Source organism: Chanodichthys erythropterus, chromosome 12 (genome assembly GCF_024489055.1).
Source record: "Chanodichthys erythropterus isolate Z2021 chromosome 12, ASM2448905v1, whole genome shotgun sequence".
In the NCBI taxonomy this organism is placed as follows: domain Eukaryota; kingdom Metazoa; phylum Chordata; class Actinopteri; order Cypriniformes; family Xenocyprididae; genus Chanodichthys; species Chanodichthys erythropterus.
In genome coordinates this window covers 25,221,927-25,242,876 of record NC_090232.1, presented here as the reverse complement: position 1 = coordinate 25,242,876, position 20,950 = coordinate 25,221,927, and the positions used below count along the sequence as shown (strand labels likewise).

At 35.3% G+C, this 20,950-nt stretch overlaps 3 protein-coding genes across 3 annotated transcripts; 2 read left to right on the top strand and 1 right to left on the bottom strand.

The window, feature by feature from the left end:
- Positions 1-4,142: 4,142 nt before the first annotated feature.
- On the bottom strand, positions 4,143-5,443 carry LOC137032331 (uncharacterized). The gene is made up of 2 exons (XM_067404085.1): positions 5,357-5,443; positions 4,143-5,090 (listed from the first exon to the last, which is right to left on the bottom strand). Exons 1-2 carry the CDS (start codon positions 5,441-5,443, stop codon positions 4,143-4,145), a joined length of 1,035 nt encoding a protein of 344 aa, XP_067260186.1.
- Positions 5,444-5,525: 82 nt separating this feature from the next.
- Positions 5,526-16,709, top strand: LOC137032330 (uncharacterized). Its single transcript, XM_067404084.1, has 15 exons — positions 5,526-5,564; positions 5,643-5,746; positions 5,988-6,008; positions 8,362-8,390; positions 9,180-9,394; positions 9,483-9,533; positions 9,688-9,735; positions 10,979-11,038; positions 11,214-11,273; positions 11,458-11,523; positions 12,634-12,714; positions 12,790-12,858; positions 13,112-13,234; positions 14,751-14,915; positions 16,540-16,709. The coding sequence occupies exons 1-15, from the start codon at positions 5,526-5,528 to the stop codon at positions 16,606-16,608; spliced, it is 1,200 nt and encodes a 399-aa protein (XP_067260185.1). The 3' UTR covers positions 16,609-16,709.
- LOC137032329 (G2/M phase-specific E3 ubiquitin-protein ligase-like) lies at positions 16,677-20,950 on the top strand. The gene is made up of 4 exons (XM_067404083.1): positions 16,677-16,718; positions 17,802-17,974; positions 19,231-19,445; positions 20,670-20,950. The coding sequence occupies exons 1-4, from the start codon at positions 16,677-16,679 to the stop codon at positions 20,948-20,950; spliced, it is 711 nt and encodes a 236-aa protein (XP_067260184.1).

The window sequence follows — 20,950 nt, the reverse complement described above, 5'->3', positions numbered from 1 at the left end:
ATTATTTTTTGTTCATATTACCACTTTAAGCTTTTATTTATCATGTGATCAATAAAACGTGGCTTTTTCCAGTATTTTGAATATAAGCTGGAGCATTGAAAATAAAATTTTTGAAATGCAGTCTTATTTTTTTTATTATTATTCTTTTTGTAAAATTACATAGAGAAATTAACAACAACAATATCTATGTGATTGTTCTTTAAATGTTAATTTAAGTGCGCAACCATGGCATTGTTACACTTCTGTAATGTTTGTGGATTCCAGCAACGTTTGTATGTGATTATTTTTTGTTTATTCTTCTACAATTGTGCAGTTTAACAGAACAGATACTGCAATAAATTGATGTGCTTTTAGATATTTAAATAATAATGGTAGCCATATATAAAAAGGCATAAATTACATTAAGTCATTTAGCAGACGCTTCTAGACACTTACAAGCGGCTTACAAATGACAACAGTGGAACCAACCAAAACCAACAAAAGAGCAACAACATGTAAATGGTACAAGTGTGGGTTAGCCTAACGCAGTACACGAGTACAGTACAAATACAAGTTTGTTGTTTTTATACAAAATAAGTAGATAGAATAAAAAGTATGTTTTTTAAAGAGACAATATAATAGGATTGTGTTACAATCGAATGAATATGCAGTTAATGAGGGTCGAGTGTGTGTGTGTTTTTAATAAAAAAAAGGGATATATAAAATAGAATACAAAGTGCTAGAGAGGTAAATAAAGATGGAAGATGTATATTGGATATAGGCTATGTCATGTCAACCATATATGATATGGCACATTGTATTGCATTAGTAAGAATAATCTACTGTACAGTAACAACCGTAAAATGTAATCTTTTTATTTTTTCTGGACATAACGATATAACCAAATATCCATCGACACAATACCGTTCTCACTGTAACGGACTGATATTGGGTGTTGTGCTTTTAGCCTATGTCTGCTCCGCCTTTGTACTTTGCATGATAGCCTAAAATTTATTTGGAATGCATCGGAGGATGTTTGTATTTTCTTTGAATATTTTTTTTTTTGGCGTTACCCATTTTCTATAATACATACATACATATATATATATATATATATATATATATATATATATATATATATATATATATGTCGCAGCAGCTACAGATCCCAGCACAAATGATGATAAATTATTTAACAGATAAATACACATAAAAGCAGTCGTAGTCGGCTATACGTGCTCGATTTGGAATAGCCTGGACTAACTAATAATGTTTCAGCCAGGCCCTACGGTTTGGGCTGCACGATCAGTTTTAGGGCATAGGCCTAATAATAATAATAATAATAATAATAATACAAATCTTATCTAATAGCCCACAATAGGGTTTCAGAAATGCGTGCTCGAACCCCTAAAAATCCTAACAATTACAGGGTTTCCGCTTGAAAAATACAAATCCTAACAAATACAGGTCTCAGCACATTCGTGCTCAAGCCCTAATAATAATATTTAATAATACATATAACAATTAATACTAAAAAGTTAAATCTAACAATTTATATTTTAGTCTCACAATTGCGATATCACAATTGTGGCAAGAAATTTTTTAAAAATTTATAATTGTTAGCCTAGTTTACGCGATTCTGGAAAATTCAGAATAGTGAGCTTTGAAATTTTAATGGCGAAAAAAGTACGAGTATTTATTTAAAAAGTGGCAATAACAATTTTTTTTTTTTTTTTTTTTTTTTTTTTTTTATATTTAAAACAAGCTTCACCAATCTCATTGTAGGCGTTTTTTTTTTAAAGTTACCTGTGGATACTGGCACAACCAAGCCATTATAGGCATATATCAAATCACTAAAAGTAAAAAAAATAAATAATATTTTTATTTCCTTTTTATTTCCTTTCGTTTCCTTATTGAATGTTTGATTGAATGTAATATTTACTGTAGTTGGAATTGTTGTAGAAAAAAATATATAATTTTGCAGTATTGTAACTTTTTAAAACAAACACTTAAAAAAACAACAAAAAAAAAAAACAGGAAAAGAAAAAAGTTCTGTTGGGCCAATAGAAGTTTCACAAGAATTTGAATGAAAGCCAATGGCGCGCTACTTGTATAAAAGGTGGATTTTGCGCCAAAACCCTTCATTTGTTCGTTATCTCGTTTTCTCGACAATGTCTTCGGACCAGCGACAACGGTACATTTCCTTTTAATATAGCCTTTAATAGATTATACCTATTTTTGATTCTAAAGTAAACTAACATGCAAATAAAAAAGATAGATAACCTTGAATTTGCATTTACAGTCCCTGCATTAGACATATTATGCAGCGTTTTGTTTAAACGGTGCTTTTCTACGATTATTATCATAATCAAGTTTACATTTCCTCGTTATAAAATTATAAGTGCATTATCTTAACTTTATTGTAAGCTATAAAATTATGTATTAATATCGGTTTCTATTAATTGAGTTTTTTCTTATCGTTCTTAAAAGATGTTTGATTTAACTCTTTTACCAAGGCAGCTTTCTGTGTGTAAGTTAGTAAGTTATGCTCTCGATTCTGGATAAAAATAGGCTAATTTTTTTTTTTTTCGGTTTCATTTAACCTTAGGCTACAGATGATGATTGCTGGGGCAAAAAAATAATTCAAATACAATTGCTTTGTAGTCCTTACAGGACAGATATTAACCACTTTGCTCAAATAGGGCAAAAATTAGTTGTTTTATATGACTTTTATGCAACATAATAATACTTTGGTAATATCTCTTTCAAGATAGGCCTACGTTTAGACATACGTTTGGCGGGAATTTTGGTTGGAGGGGCCATGATTCTGCTAGAGCTAATTAAACAAATATAATTACATTCTCCGTGCGTTTGCCTTAAAATAATTGCACACCTTATAACATTCAAGCATTCAACGGCCCGTAGCATAATTTCAAGGTTTTAAAAAGGAAATATAATCGCGACTCGCGAATCTACCCCGGACTCTTCTCGTTCTGTTCCCGCTTTTTAGTCTGCAGAGATACGCCAAAAAACAAAACAAAATGGATATTGGTGTTTTTTTATTCATCCCATAGCTAAAATATTGGAGGTATCTGACTCTCTACTGGGCAACTTAAAAGGTGCTATTCTTAAGTCATCGTAAACGTATTTTCAGTTATGAATAAACTGTATGGACTATAAATAATTGAAATGTAAAAAAATATGTTATATATGGTAGGCTATGTAAAATAAAATAAAAAATCAGAGCTCGTGGTCTGCCTGTAGGTGCCGCCTTACTGGATAAAAAATTATTCAGAAATCACCTTTTAAAAGTGACGCTTAAAATAACCACTGTATTTAACATGATTACTTCTGCTATTTACGCTATTATTTATTTTTTTTGTTATAAATATAATTTTATATTATTTAGCCACTAGGTTGCGCCAAACGTCAGAAAACGCGTTTTTCTTTGAATCTTGAATCTTTCCAGAGAATGCCTTAATGTTATGGATAATGCTTTAGAAGAAAATTAAGATTTTTCAATGACTCCTATTTATATTGTTTAATTATTGAAAGAATCATATATAAATATATATATATATATATATATATATATATATCTATATAAAAATATATATATATATATATATATGTATATATATATATATATATATATTTATGCAGTGTGTGTGTGTGTGTGATTTAAAAATATTTGAAACATGACAAATTGTACAATTGTGATATTGACTTAAATATCTGATTATGGTATTGTCCATAGCAATCAAACCTAACTTTATTATATTACATTTGAGTTACTTATGACTAGACAGGTTAATGTAACTTAAAACAGCTTGATTTTAGGAGAAAAAGTTATTGATAATACTTTTGGTTAATGATACATTATGACAAAGCATATAATAAAACCATTAACATATGGTGATTTAATATTATCTGCCTTAATATGTAAGTTATACTGTCTGCAAAGCAGAGCTGCCAAGCTTTTTGGTGATCTACAGATTTAACCAAAATTGAATGTACAGTATTAAGTCTCACTTTGGGGAGAGGTTGACAGAGTATCGCCTCAATAAGGCCAGACAGTATATTTATCTAGACTGTGTAGGTCAATAATTATGTTTGTCCATTGTTACAGGGCATCAGCTCTTATGATGGAGCTTGGTCGACTCCTAAGAGACCAAGCAACTGAACAGATTGGAATGTCTGGACAGACTACTGGACTGACAACTGGACAGACTGCTGGACTGAGTACTGGACTGACTGCTGGACTGAGTACTGGACAGACTGCTGGACTGAGTACTGGACAGACTGCTGGACTGAGTACTGGACAGACTGCTGGACTGAGTACTGGACAGACTGCTGGACTGAGTACTGGACAGACTGCTGGACTGAGTACTGGACAGACTGCTGGACTGAGTACTGGACTGACTGCTGGACTGAGTACTGGACAGACTGCTGGACTGAGTACTGGACAGACTGCTGGACTGAGTACTGGACAGACTGCTGGACTGAGTACTGGACTGACTGCTGGACTGAGTACTGGACAGACTGCTGGACTGAGTACTGGACAGACTGCTGGACTGAGTACTGGACTGACTGCTGGACTGAGTACTGGACAGACTGCTGGACTGAGTACTGGACAGACTGCTGGACTGAGTACTGGACAGACTGCTGGACTGAGTACTGGACAGACTGCTGGACTGAGTACTGGACAGACTGCTGGACTGAGTACTGGACAGACTGCTGGACTGAGTACTGGACAGACTGCTGGACTGAGTACTGGACTGACTACTGGACAGACTGCTGGACTGACTACTGGACAGACTGCTGGACTGAGTACTGGACTGACTACTGGACTGAGTACTGGACAGACTGCTGGACTGAGTACTGGACTGACTACTGGACTGAGTACTGGACAGACTGCTGGACTGAGTACTGGACAGACTGCTGGACTGAGTACTGGACTGACTACTGGACAGACTGCTGGACTGACTACTGGACAGACTGCTGGACTGAGTACTGGACTGACTACTGGACAGACTGCTGGACTGACTACTGGACTGAGTACTGGACTGACTACTGGGCTGACTGCACCAACAGCTGCTCCAACTCTTCAACTACCGTTTCCCATATGTCAGTTACCGGCTAACAGACCAAACAAGGTCACAGCATCTTTGAGCAGGCTGTTTCAGCCGTATAATAAATGCTCAAAAACCAAAATTAAAGCCGCCCAGCCATGGGAGCACTTTTTTTTTTGCTGTGCTGTTGTGGACACGCAAATTATTCCCAGTGTGGAGGAAACGATGTGCCTTCAGGCAAACGGCCTTGGGAAGAAAAAAATTAAATTTGGAGATGTGCAGTGCACACCACAGCAATTCATTACGTCAATTGAGGAGGCTTTTCCTTTAATTAAAAATGGAGGAGGTTTCAAATTGATGCGCTGCAGCAGGAGCAAACATCTCGTCGACATAAGTATGCCACCTGAAGGCTACAGTATTAAATATTTGAGAGAAAGGAGCACCCTAAATAAAGCGGTTGCATATATTGTCCCCATGCAGTGCAATCTCCCCCTACATGGGGACAATCAAAAGGTAAGCTACATCAGTTACTTCTTTGTTTGTATTATGTCTATTGTATCTCATATATTGTCTGTGTGCTTTGCATTATAGGATGACTCTGTGACAGAGGGGTCTTTGCAGCAAACCTGCGTAAACTGCAGACAGCTAGTGGCACTGCATGTAATGGAAACACACAAAGCTCACTGCATCACCAGGTAAGCGACTGTCATCCTTGTACTGTTTCCACAATAGAGCAAGGCTAACATTGTAAAGTTTAGTGAGTGCTGTGACAAAAAAACAAAACAAAAAAAAAACAGTTCTTCAGTATAGTCTAATTAACCCATTAATAAAATGATAATGTTACAGAATGAACACAAAATGAAGTATTGAAATACCAACTGTACTTGGAGTGAACTTAATTTAAGCCTGCTTAGCTGTTTTTGTGTATACCTACAGGTATATCACTGAGCAGAAAAAGTAAAGCAAATAAATAGTGTCAAGGACACTTTGAATTTTACTACACATTGACTGGATACAGCTGTTCTCATTTTTAAGTGTAACAGTGGACCCTGAGCCAAACTTGGATCCTAGGACTGACTGACCTTGTGTCACGGTATCCACAGAAACAAGCAGGCAAGATCAGAGGTTCAGGAAGTGCAGAGGTTATGTAATGTGTAGTCCAAAAATCATAATTCCAGAACAGGCAGGGGTCAAAATCCAAAAAGCAGTCAAACATGAAACAAGAAAACAAACAAAGAAACGAGTGACCTGGGGGGTATTCCAGAAAGCAGGTTATGTGACATACCTGGGTATGTTTAAGAGTAAGTAAGCGGATAACCTCAACTTTCGGTTCCAAAAACGGAGGTAACTTTTAGGGTATGTAAGTAGCCATAGCAACTTGCTCTCTGAACATAACCTGCTCCGGAGCAGGTTATGTTCAAGGGTTAGTTAGTTTAAGAGGAATTCAGATGCGGTTATATTATCAATATGGTTATATTAATGTATCTACATTTATTATATAGTTACAGTTATATACACAATGTTATATTATACAATATATAAATGTTTATTCAATTCTAATATATGAATGTATTTTATTGTCATCTCACACATGGATCTGCTTTTTATCCTTTATAACGACATTTTCTATGCTATGATTTCTATAATAAAATACATATTATATATGTGATATCTTATTAAATAATTAGCATCAAACAATATTAAGAATAAAAAATGATTGCATAACCACCCAATAGGTGGTGATGTGCACCAAGTAGGTTATGTAAATCGCCATTAAACAAAAGAAGAAAAATGAAGTAGAATGGCGCGCTTTTTCTTAGCGTCTGTTTCCATGGTGAATCATCGATTCGTCGCTCTGTTGAGAATGTGTTGTGTGTTAACCGGGAACATACTCTGGGTTGGCTGAACTTATTCCCGGACGCATTTTTGGAACCAGCATACCTCGAGTAAGCAAGGTTTGGGTTAATCAGCCGAGAGTTCAGGGTATATGTGACAGTAAGTTAACCCTGCTTTCTGGAATACACCCCAGAACTGAAACCTCCATAACAAAAGCAGAAACAAACAGGGTATAAATAGACAGACACTAATGAGAAAACACAAAACAGCTGGGTGCAATGACATGGAATAATGAGTCCGGGAAGTGCGTTATGGGTAATGTAGTCCAAGGGGTAAAAACAAGAGTCCAGGTTGGAGTGCCCTCAAGTGGCAGACAAGGGCACTCCCAGTAATGATCATGACACCTTGTCAATACCATGCATGGTAGAGGTGTACATTGCAACTAACTAGTATATGTGTTATTATATTTATTATGTGTGTCCCATAATACTTTGCAATAGTTGACTCATACTTTTATCTTCATCTTTTTTGGGTCAAAACTTAAGTGTGTATCTCACTGTACACTGTGTTTTTGTAGATCCATGAATAAAGTATTAAATCATTCATTTATGAAAATGCACATAAAAGAAGTCATGCAAATATGCAAATAAACAAAAATCCTTTACACTTAAAAGGTCACTGATCTTGTAAGATTATATCTCTAGATCATAATGTCATAGACACTTAGGATGTGTTTATTTGACTCGTCCTATCAACCAGCCAATGGGTATTGATTTAACAACATCCTAGCCATGCCCTAGCAACCACTTAGAGCAGCATAGCAACCACCCCATTGAAAAAAGTTGAGAGGCATATGTGGATCACAATATTGTAGATAGAGGGGTGGCCTCTGTAGACTCTGGTAAAAAAAAAATTAAAATATCACCTTGTACAATGTGTTGTGATTCCATTGCAACCATTTACAGCTTTATAGCAAGCATTTAGCAGCATGAATGGGCTACTTGTCAGTACCAGGACATCAGTAAGAGTGGGGTGTTGGCTCTCATGCAGTAACACAGAATGCCCATAGTACCTGCATACTAATGAGTGAGGACACATAATTTCTCTGGCATATTACATAGTTATTAGTATTTGGACTCACATGTTGCTCACTACATAAATGGATGGTTTATATCCCAGAATGGACATTTTATCACCATAGACATATCGACTGTCATAGTAAGAAAGAAAATACTATGGAAGTCAATGGGGACCATCAACTGTCGGGTTATCAACATTCTTCAGAATATCTTATGTGTTCAAAAGATAAAAGAAAATCACACATATTTAGAACAGCATCTGGCTGGGTAAATGATAACTACATTTTAATTATTTGCTGGACTATCAATACAACTTGCAGGATGTATATTTATTTCTAAGTAATTAACTGGACATATTGATGTTGACCTATTTGTTGTTGTTTTTTGTTCTTCAGCATTGCAGCAAATTTGAGAGACTCCACCAGTATGTAAGTAAACATTCTCTACTGATTTTGTGTTAATGGCATTATGTTAACATTGTTACAGAAAGCACAAACTATTGCACATAGTTTCCATCACTTGGTTCGTATGTTGTTATGATCTCCAATGTCTGCCGAGTTAGCAATTAGCAGTGTTGTTTCAAAGCATGAAGGGCTTACATTTGTTCATTCCAGAATATAGTGTGGGTGTGCCACCAAATTTTGCTCTTAAATTTGATTTGTATTTCAATGAAATTTTGCACTTCTAAGACCCCAGTTAATCAATGCCACTTTACAAAAAATTTACATGTGATGTTTCACTTGAAAAATTATGAAATGATGTCTGTTTACAGTTTTCCCCTAAATATTAATGACAGATTTTAAAGATAGTGTACTCTGTTTGGTTCGTTTAACAATCTCTACAATTAACTTGATTGTGTGATATTTTTTCTTCTGTCAAAAGTATTCCAGATGCTGGTCATTGCACATGGTCAATGAGGATTGGGCTTATGTTAACACATCAAGTAACATTCAACTGCTGGCAAAGTAAGACTAATGTCTGTTTCGTAAATTTTCAAGGATGAATGTGTTTAAGATGGCCTCTAGTACATTTGCTGTTTTGGATGTAGTTAAAAAAGCTGATTAGTGACATCTGTGCCACTTCAGTGAGCAATTTCTCTGTACCTACCTCTACAAAACTGACTATCCAAAAGTCTAAATAACAAACAAGATGAGAACAATGTATTTTTTTCTTTGTTTTTAATATGTTTTTTATTATTGACATTCATTTTTAGCGGAAGAGATAAAAGTCATTAAAGTTCCCAAAAATCTGACTGGAGCAGGCTTTGAGGAGTTCCTGAGGACAGTTTTCCCAAAACTTGAGAGTGTAAACTTTGACCTTTGCAAAGTGAATAGACATCGGGTTGTGGTCCCCCTGGATGAACGCACTCCCCAAGCCATTAGGAAAAGTGGAGTATTGGGGCGCTCCGCACTGTACATTCGTCCAAAGGTGTGGTACAGATAGTTTCTAGAGTAACTTTTTTTGGGGGGGGGGGGGGGGGGTAAATTTATAACTAAAATATATTCATATTTCGTAGCATGACTTCAACACAGACAACAGTACGGACATCACAGAGGTGATTTCTTCGGTAAGGTTACGAACTAAAGTACTTATTTTTATTAAGTACAGTTTATCTTACAAACTTTTTTCTAAAGCTATCATAAGGAATAAATAAGCTATAATGCATTCAGAAAATGTTTGTACAGAAACTGAACTACTAATAATGTAATGTATCCCAATAGGACAGTGATCCGGAGGATCAGAGGACATTGGAAAATGAGACAAATATGGTGAGTTCACGACATGTAACTTTGTTGTAACTCAACAGGAAACTAAATTAAAGGGTTTCTGCTGGTCCTTAAAAAACATTAAAATTGAATTCATTAATTGCAATGCCGTAAAATGTGTGACATAGTATTACAAAAGTCTTTTTAAGACTTTTAAGACAAAAGTAATTTTAAGGTCTTCTATTTTGTAAGGGACAAACAGCAATATGCTGCAATTGAAATATCTCATTATTCAAAAATTGATGATTCAATTTAGTTTATGTGAGTGCTGCTGCACTTATTAAAGTTGAAAATCTGATGTATGTTCAATAAGATTTGTAAGTACAATTAATTGTGTAACTACAATAAGTTGTAGTAGGTGAAAACTGCACATTTATGCCTAACAATTATTTATGATTTACTTTTGATGAACTACATTGTTTACATTATGGGTTTTACATTATAATGGTTTTCTAGATGTTGTAAATGTGCATATTTATGTCTCAATTTTTTAAATAATTTTTTTTTTTTCAATAATTTTTATTGCCTTCCTTCAACAACACAGAGAAAAAGCAAATTGCAATATGGATGTATCTGTACTTTGTGCATTTTATTGTGTTTGAACTTAAAACAATTCCCATAAATATGAAAGTATGTAATATATTATGTGTTCTTGGTATTTATTGTTAATCTGGTGTACAAATTAATATGCTACAGACTATTATGTAATGATAAAGAACTTGAGATAACAGATTTATTTTATTCAATTGTATGGTTTTATTTTGAAAAGGCATACAGTATTCATTTAGTTTGTGCAGGTCTTAAAGTAGTTAGTAAGAATTCTTAAATGTGATTTTAGTAACTATTCAGATACCCTTTAATCACTAGCATATGCCAGGAAATTAATTAAGGTTCAAGTAATGTGGCTGACACTTTTCCAAATATTAACAGTTTCATAATGAAAATATGTTCAGCCAAGTGTTTACAATCTAAAGGCTACAATTCTTCCTCTGATTTTGTCATTTACATTACATTACACTTATACCTTTTATACCTATATCTCATTGGTGCGACTTGCAAATTCTACTTGAAAATTATCATTGGCCATTAAAAACATTAGAGGTGTTTGGGTCTCCCGTGTGTGACCCTTAGTGTCAGCACTTGACACCACATTGAAGTGACTGGTAGCCCTTATCCTTCATAACTTACTAAAGGTCCCTATCAATGAATTAGCTGTATAACATTTAAATCTCTTTTTGTCACACAGGAAACATTGGACAATACAAGTGACTGCAGTTCAGTTACGGAAACTGATCCACCACAAATGGTAATGATTTTGTTTTCTAATAAAGTGGAACTGCCCCCTGTAGTGATGTTTAGATTACATGACCGTAAAGTTTAATATAGGTGAAAAAATAATCAGTGGTAATATTATAACAATATAATATAAGTGGTTTGATGTTATACTTAATTGGTATGTGTTATGTTGACATGTCACACAGGAAACACTGGACAATACAGGAGACTGCAGTTCAGTTACGGAAACTGATCCACCACAAATGGTATTTATTGGCCACTATAAAAATGCACTTTGAGCGTTTGTTAAATTACACCAAGCTAGTAGTCATTTTTAAATAAAACTGGTTACTGCTCATTTTATTCACTTATTTGGTTTTTCAAAATAATGTTTCAGTTTATTAACTGGTTAATCTCATGTTTTACTTACTTTGTTGGCATGTCACAAAGGATTCAATGGACAGCGCTGCTGGAGATTCCATTGCATTTTTGGAATCCACTGATCAACCCCAAATGGTATTGATTTATGTGCCACTTCTAATCAATCTAGATCACATACTAACCAATCAAACAATCAGGGTGCATTTCCCGAACAACGATGTAACTCACTGCTGAACTACCGAAGTACGATGCATCGTTGAACAAATCAACTAGCTAATCACAACTGTTTCCCGAAACCGTATTGTCGCAAACTTGTCGTTCAACCACACTGGTGAATCACATTACGCAGGTGGTGGAGTAATAACTTCTTTAAATGGATCCGTTTGAGATTGAATTAATGCTAGAATTTCTGCTATAAATTACGGACATGGCATTAGAGGACTAATTCTCATTTTCCCCAGTTATTTTGCTTTATTTCAAGATTAAATCAAATGCTTGTTCTGACCTACCAGAACACGTATGCCCATGCACACTCTTCAAAAATGGTGCTTTAAATCTCTTAACAAACTAAAATATATAAATGACATTTGTAAATTCTAAATAAAATATATACATTGTACTTAATGTCAGCTTGCTTATTTTGCTCAAGATAACGATTTATTAAGTCCACATGTCATACAAACAGGAAACTATGCTTAAGTATTGGGTATTACGATTAACTTTTAAAGACTTTATTTTAAGAGTTTTGCATATTTAGTTCGAACAAGGCTGTGTTTCCCAAAAGCATGTGCTCTGGAGTAATCGTAAATCCCTACGTGAATCATAATTTCAACCTGGAAATAATGTCTATAATATTTTATACAATATTATGATATATTATTAATCTACAAGTATAATATTATTGTACTACATATATAATATATTATATAATATTATATATAGTACAATAATATTATACTTATCACTTCTGCTGTCTGGAACACTGCAATACGAGCCATTCTATAAATTCACATTTCAGCACTTGAAAAACAGACAGGGACTCCTCAGTAGCACTTACAGCATGGGTATGTGCGATTGTTAAGTGCATTTTTGGGAAACACACATGAAACTTTAAGGAACATTCATAAAATGACTCACAGAAAATGCTCTTAAGCTCTAAGATCTATCGTTATCGGGAAACCCCAGCCAAGATTATCTCTCTATTTAGTATGATATCCAAAAAGACTTAATTATTGTACATTTTAGGAGAGTCTTCTTCAAAGACGAAACCTCATTCTTCAGCAGAATGCAGAGTTCCAAAGATGTGTGGAAACAGACAGACAAAGAGTAAGGATCTCAAAAATAATCAAGTCTTATTAAAAAAGAAATAAAGTATTCAAGATGTGTCTGCCGTTTCCACAGATGCAGATACAGAGAGAGAGAGAGAATACAGCAAGAATCCAAGAAGAGGCAGAGAGGAGGCGTGTACATGTAAGTGTACTTTGACTGTACAACTGAACAACATGTTTTTTTAATATATCCCTTTGTGTAAAATGTAATCATAATATAACAATTTGCAAGTTGTTGACCAAAGTCTTGTGAATGAATGGTTGATGTAATGTCAACCTCCTCAATTCTTTCTCCTAATGAATCTTATTGAGATAAAACGCAACAGATATACTAGGTGATATAATTTGTGCATATTATTCATTTGAAAAGTTTAATATAACTGATCTTAATACAGATTGTGACTCAAAGAATGGCTGAAGCAGAAACAGTTTCTGCAACAAATGGGACAAACTTCCAGTTCCGCTATTCAGATGGAAGTTACCGCAGGAGGATTTTTCATCTGGATAGCCCTATCCAGGTGCGTGGAAGATCCAAGATACACTATTATTGTATACCTACCTGCTATTAGCTTCACACCTGCAAAGCAGTAAATCTTACAATGTCATTAAAGGTCATATACACTTGCAAAGTTTATATGAAAGTTAAATGTATGTCTTACTCAGCAATAGTATTAGTATTTTACTCTAGATATATGTTTTGCAGTGATGGGAAACAGTCATGTTTTCCTATCCTTCCTGTCATTTCCTATCATACCAAAAACATCATTAACAATGGGAAAAAAGATACACAGAGGCACACACAACCATGAAACAGTTTCATGGTTTATTTTAAATATATATTTTATGTGGTATATTCATGTTTTATTTTTTTTATTTTTTTGTTTTGGGGATGCATATTTCATTTATTTTAATGATAATTTGTATCTTTCATGTAGACTTGAAATCATGTTACTGTACATATTTGCACATTAATAGAATTCGTACAGATTCTATTAATTACCCAACAAAATCTTAATATTTAGAATTTACACCACACATTAGAATCACAATAATAAAAATCGCCATTGGCAAGTATGCTTTCACAATGACTTTTTCTTGGTATTGACGCTTCCAATGCACAAATACAGATACAGCAAAAATACATGTATATGTATAAGTATTTAACTGTTCAAAACAGAAATGGTCTGCAGGAAGAAACTGTCCCAGTGCCTAGATGTTCTAGTGCCCAGTGATCTCAATTGCCATTCATTACAAAGTAACTGTCCTGTTAATTTTAAAGCACTTAATGAATACAAGCAGTACAAAGAAACTTAATTTCAGATGTATTCTGGCCACGTGGGAAAGTACTAGCAGGGGTTCAATTATGTTGATGTACAGATGGTATTAGTGTTACACTTAATTTAATATGTGAACTGCTGTAGTAAGCCACAAGAAATAACACCAATTCTTATTGTAGGGCCAGAGATAGGTAGTTACTCTTAAATAGTTCACCCTAAAATATAAATGTTGTCATTATTTACTCAACTACAAGTTGGTCCAGACCTGTATGTGTTTCATTATTCTGTTAAACACAGAAAAACATATTTTGATAAGTTGAGACACTTTTTCAATATTGTTTCAAATAAAAATGGTTTCACCAAATGATATTTCATGCCGTTCTACCCAATTTTGCAGTATTTTAAGTATTACAATTTAACAGTGAAAATACTTCCATTTATAGTATATTCGATGAACTGCAGAGCACCTGTAAGTGGCCATAGTCTAGTCAGGAAGATGAATCGCATTACATCGCAGAGTGTCTTTTAAAAATAAAGTTAAATGTATTTTACATCAGATTACTATAATGTAATTTTGCACTTCAATCACCCAAATCCCCTTTGGCTGCAGATAAAACCATGTGGTAACAAAAAAATTTGTAAGTTTGTTGTTTTTGTTTGTTTGTTTTTTGTTTTTTTCCTTTCCTTTCATAGGTACATTTGTATTTGACAACGGTATAATATTTATATGCTTGGCTATGTTTTTCTTTGTTTACAGAGCCTCATTTCTTTTGCTGGGGCTGTACCCAATGCCACAGAGGATTTCATATTAACATCTATAAATCCAGCTTTGCACCTGCACAGTCAGCAGACTGGAACCTTGAGAGAGTGTGGGTTGTTGGAGACAACAACCTTATTTATTCACTGGAGACCAGCTGATCAGGTTATTTAAATTAAGTTTATTTTAACATCTGGAAATACTGAAATCAAAATTTGATAACAAAAGTGATATCAAAACAGTAATAAAATTAAAGAATAAAAAGGAAATGTAATTAAATTAAATCAAAATGTAGAAATAAATTACTAACATTGGGGAAAAAAGAATGGTAGCCATGATTCAACGGTTTCCACCACAGGCTTCCCTAGGGTTTTCTCCACCACGGTCTCCACAGGCTTTACCAGGGTCTTCTCCACCACAGACCTCCCCAGGGTTTTCTCCACCACGGTCTCCACAGGCTTTACCAGGGTCTTCTCCACCACAGGCTTCCCTAGGGTTTTCTCCACCACGGTCTCCACAGGCTTTACCAGGGTCTTCTCCACCACAGACCTCCCCAGGGTTTTCTCCACCACGGTCTCCACAGGCTTTACCAGGGTCTTCTCCACCACAGGCTTCCCTAGGGTTTTCTCCACCACGGTCTCCACAGGCTTTACCAGGGTCTTCTCCACCACAGACCACCCCAGGGTTTTCTCCACCACGGTCTCCACAGGCTTCCCCAGTGTTTTCTCCAGGGTCAACACCACAAGTTTCTGCAGAGTCTCTACCACAATTTTCCCCTGGGTCCCCTCCAGGGAGTCCACCAGGCAGTCCTTTGACGTTAGAGTCTGACCTGAGGGTGGTACTCCGCACTCTCCAGGAAAGAGTTAATTTTGAGGAACTGCCACCCACAGCTAATAGAATAAATGTTGTAAGGGGAGACGTCCTCGAATGTGCATTCAGGGCGTTCAGAAGAAGGCAGTTTGACCCAAAATTAAAACTGGACATAGTCTTTGTAGACACGTGTGGCCAGGGAGAAGGAGCTGTAGACGGTGGGGGACCCACCAGAGAATTTTTGACCCTTCTCATGAAAGAACTAATAAACTCACGTTTTTTTGTGGGCCCTGTGTGGAGGAAAAACCTTGGACTGGATTCTATAGGTATGTACATGACAGTACAGCATATATATCTTATTAACAACCAATATAATTGTGTGTGTGTGTATGTATTTATGTATTATTATATATATATATATATACATATACATATATATATATATATATATATATATCAATTTATGTATTTATAAAAAAAGCCTTTATTTAGTTATGGCAAAAACCTCAAAGTTTGTCTAAAGTTTATTTAGAATTAGCATTTTTATGTATAGGTTTCTACCTAAGTACTGGTACTTCTGAATGGGCTGAGGCTGGGAATGGGCAGGAGCCTTTAGGTCTTGATATGGACATAGCAAAAAATGCAATATCCATATGTACCATAACACAAAGTTGCACGGAGACAGAAAGGACTGATCACCTTGCAGTGCCAAGCTACATACATGTGACCATATATGCCCCCAGAATTGTTTGAGAACTTGAGAATGTTCCTTTAAACCAAGAAATGTCTAATCTGTTGCAGTACATGAGAACAAACTGCATTGTAGTTTGATATAGAGCCAAATATCATTTTTTACAACTAACCAGTTAAAGCCAAACTATAAATAAAACAACTGCAGCTTCCACTCCAGTCTAGAAATGGAATATTACCTTCTAAACATATAATCATACAGAATTGCAAATGTTTTTTATATTTTCAGGACTCAGCAGGGGCAACTACAGAGTTGTTGGGACCATATTGTCTGTCTGCCTGGTGCATGGAGGGATAGGCCCCCATGTTTTTTCACACAGGCTTCTTTGCCAGTTGACGGGGGAGCCAAGACCCCCTGTTGATATTATGGAGGTGGATGACGAAGAACTAAAACAACAGTTTCTGAAGGCCAGTTGCAAATTAAAGCAATTACATTTAAGACATTTCCATCATTTTTAATCAGGTTTACCATTTTGAGTTGACACATTCACATTCACATTCAGATACATTCAGTTTTTTTTCCTGTCAGGCTCTGGAGGATTGACTAGCACTATAACATTTGTATTTAATATTGCTAGTAGCTGTTAATAATTAACAGTTAATATTCTTATATAATCCATGTGTTTTGCCTCTGCAGTATGTCTGAGATAAAAAATAAATACTTCAATGTCATCAATGATGATGCACACTCATACTTGCCAGATGACATCATTGAAATATTTATTTTTTATCTCAGACATACTGCGGAGGCAAAACACATGGATCATATAAGAATATTAACTGTTAATTATTAACAGCTATTAGCAATATTAAATAAAAAAATTATAGTGCTAGTCAATCCTCCAGAGCCTGACAGGAAAAAATTTTTATAGAAAGAAGGTAAAAATTTCTGGTCCACTCATTACTGTTATAACAGAGACACCGGAGGCAGGAATAAAAGTAGTTAAGATGTTTATTGAGCAAACAGCAGAGCAAAACGGGTGGTGAATGAAGTGGTGGAAGATCTCAGAGGTGGAATGATAGATAATACTGTCCTTGATGTTGTTGCAGATGAATGAAGAGGGAGACGCTGGAGAAGGCAGATGGAAACACTCACACACACTGGTAGGTAGGTAAACGAGGAGACTGGAGACAATGGAGACGAAGGAGATGATGAGGCTGGGTAAGTATCGCCTTGGGAGTCCTTGAGGTAAGTTTACAACTGGTGTAACACAAACGAGACCGGACAGTGAGTGTGTGTGAGTGTGGGGTTTAAGTGCTGGTGTTGATGACTGATGTGATGAGCTTCAGGTGGCGGTGATTAGTACGCTGGTGATTGGGTGCGCGGGTACTGAAGTGAGGTGGAACCTGACGTGTCTGTGACAATTACTTGCTTTGCACCTATATTCAAGTAACATTTACAAGATACCAGTTATATTTCATACTGAAATCTACTAACAGAACATGTACTTATCACATGAACAGTAAATATAATTGTTGTGTTTATTGTAGATACAACAAGCAAAAACAGTGGAGGAAACAAGGGATGCTGTAGAAGAGGCAGCCTCCAATCTGGCACTCTTAGGGTCCTTGACTGTCGTCCGGTCACTAAGTGACCGTGATGACATTTTGGACTCCTCTTTACAGTATTATCTAGAGGGTAGACTAGAAGCACCTTTGAGACAGTAAGTGTTTTTATTGTGACAGTTCTTTCTGGTACATAAACATTTGTGCAAGTAAATGCCCTGACTGCTGCTTTATCCCTTTAACTGTCACCCCCATTTTTAAAAATAGACATGCAAATGCACTATCCAAACTTAAATTATAATTATATAATGAATTATAAGTTTTCATTATAATATGATTATGATGTTCTATTTCTTGGATATGCAGTGTCTCATTTTATGGCTTTTAAAGGATGTTTTACATTTTCAGTTGAAATATACTTTATAATGATTTGTAAAATATGATTTAAAAAAAAAGGCAACAAAGAAACACTTTTTGTGACAAAGCTTAGAACTCATTTTATGATGTAAATTTTTGAGGTGCATTCTTGTCATAAATTCATCTATTGCAGTGGTAAAATATCAACTAACGAGTCTTAGACATATCCAACGATATATATAGTTTGTCATGATTACATTAGGATTTATTTGGAATATAATGAAGTAAACATAGGCATGGGTGACAGTTAAGAGGTAAAAGGGATAGTTCATCCAAAAATGAAAATTCTGTCACTAATTATATCCCTTTGTGTTGCTCCAGACCCTTAAGACCTGAGTTCTGACAGCACCATAGACAGCAAGGTTACTACCATGATCAAGGTCCAGAAACATAGCAAGGAGATCAGTAAAATAATCCATGTGACATCAGGGGTTCAAGTGTAATGTTATGAAGGTTCGGGAATACTTTTTTTACGCAAAAAATTGGTGTACTCTGCATCACCCTGGTGTCATTTTGTAGAATATTTTTGTAGCGTATGCCATTCTGTGTCAGCTTCAACACACAAATATGCTTTCTATGTGGTATGTATGCTTTGATTTGAAAGAAAGCAATGTAACATATGATGCAGCTGACACAGGAGAGCATACGTTGCTTCGTAACATTACAGTTGAACCCCTGATGTCACATGGATTATTTTACCGATCTCCTTGCTATGTTTCTGGACCTTGATCGTGGTAGTTACCTTGCTGTCTGAAAGCTGTCAGAATTTATCAAAAATATCTTATTTTCTGTTGCAAAAATGAACGGAGGTCTTAAGGGTTTGGAACAACATGAGGGTGAGTAATTAATGACAGAATTTTCATTTTTGGGTGAACTATACCTTTAATACCTTCATAAGATTGGCAAATACATAAGAAAATGTTATTGTCACAAGAATTTTTTTACAAACAGGTAGTAAAGTAACTATTCATTGGACTTTATGTAATGTCTTCACTAGATTGCAGGAGGGCTTGGACACATTGGGGGTGCTACAGGCACTCCAACGTGACAGCGCCCTATGGAACTTCTTTATTGGAGGTCCCCCTGCCCCGTTGACTGCAAAAACATTAACTGACCTCTTTAAGGTCAGATATTCGGAAAGAGGCACCTCTTGGCGGTTGCAGGAGGAACGTGCAGTTGGCCAGTGGAGAGATTGGTTGATTGACCTACAGGGTATACACAGTTTGTTAAGTACAATTGGAAAATGCAAAGAACAAACACTGTTACATAGTAATGTTACAAATGAACACACTGTCTTCAAGTACTTACATCAACACTGACACGTGGGTGTATATACTGAACAACATAATAGTTCTCACAAATTCATTATGATTTGCCACATTCTGGACTGTTGTGTGCCTGTTGTCACAGTATAGATTATTCTTTTGGCTTCCTTTTGTAATGAACAAGCTAAAGAATATATGAATACTTTCTAAAAGAGGTGAATATGTATTGCCTCTTTATTCTATTCAGTTACGATTCAGATGGTAACAATTTGATTGCATCATTTTAACCAATTATTTTGTCAAACAAAATTATTTCTTTATATTGATAATCACAATCTAGCTTTTTGTTATTGTGTTGTTCATAAAAATGACAAACATTACAATTATAAGAAACAAATTAAATCAACAGTGCTTTTTTACAATTAAAGGGATAGTTCACCCAAAAATTAAATGTGATGTTTATCTGCTTACCCCCAGGGCATCCAAGATGTAGGTGACTTTGTTTCTTCAGTAGAACACAAATGATGATTTTTAACTGCAACCGCTGGAATTCCCACTGACACGCATTATACGGCTGACAGACGGCAACGGTTGTAGTTAAAAATCATCATTTGTGTTCTACTGAAGAAACAAAATCACCTACATCTTGGATGCGCTGGGGGTAAGCAGATAAACATCACATTTTCATTTTTGGGTGAACTATCCTTTTAAGTTCATTGTACAATTAGTTTAAATATTCAGATCTAGACAGAAGCATTCAAGTAACAAAAATAGAAATTGAATACATTTAAAACAGTCACTACTTGCTCTTTAGTGTTTTATTCCAAAACAACTCGTTATTGTAGCTGAAAAATGGTCACTTCGAAAGTAATAATTCTATCTTTTATGTTATTTGATGAACATTAATGACAGACCACAGCTTGTTATGACCATATATACAGATTTAATGTAATGTTACACATCAAATGTTTTTCCTTAAATGTTTACACAATACATAACCAACTATGTTTGCGTTGATAGATAGGATTTTTTAAATACTGTAATTTTGTGTGTACTGACCACTCAAGTGCAGATATAAATTACAAAAGAGAAGAAAAGGCCTGCAAAGCTTTCATTTATGCAGACTTTACATATTTAAATTTCTTAATTCCCCCTTCCTTTTATATTTCAGGTGGAGATGCTGTGGTGACAGTAGAGGACACAGAGGTCAAAGTAACATTTGAAAGTGTTTTAATGTTTGCCACAGGAACAGACAGGATCCCAGCACTGGGATTCGATCCAGAACCCACACTCGAATTCCTACACGTTCCAGTAAATGGATCTCCACAAATGTATCCAGTGGCTAACACATGTGGATTAGTCCTCAGGCTTCCACTGCATGCGTCCTATGAATCATTTAATGAAAGTATGACTTTAGGCATTGTACAGTCACCGCATTTTGGACTAGCCTAA

Bases quoted from the DNA above. Each gene is read 5' to 3' on its own strand.
- LOC137032331 (XM_067404085.1), bottom strand. From the start codon at position 5,443: ATGTCGACGAGATGTTTGCTCCTGCTGCAGCGCATCAATTTGAAACCT. The intron at 5,091-5,356 runs GTAATGAATTGC...GGGAAACGGTAG, and splicing joins GAAAAGCCTCCTCAATTGAC to TTGAAGAGTTGGAGCAGCTG.
- LOC137032330 (XM_067404084.1), top strand. From the start codon at position 5,526: ATGCAGTGCAATCTCCCCCTACATGGGGACAATCAAAAG. The intron at 11,524-12,633 runs GTATTGATTTAT...TGTACATTTTAG, and splicing joins CCACTGATCAACCCCAAATG to GAGAGTCTTCTTCAAAGACG. The intron at 13,235-14,750 runs GTGCGTGGAAGA...CTTTGTTTACAG, and splicing joins ATCTGGATAGCCCTATCCAG to AGCCTCATTTCTTTTGCTGG.
- LOC137032329 (XM_067404083.1), top strand. From the start codon at position 16,677: ATGGAGGTGGATGACGAAGAACTAAAACAACAGTTTCTGAAG. The intron at 17,975-19,230 runs GTAAGTGTTTTT...TGTCTTCACTAG, and splicing joins CTAGAAGCACCTTTGAGACA to ATTGCAGGAGGGCTTGGACA. The intron at 19,446-20,669 runs GTATACACAGTT...TTTATATTTCAG, and splicing joins TTGGTTGATTGACCTACAGG to GTGGAGATGCTGTGGTGACA.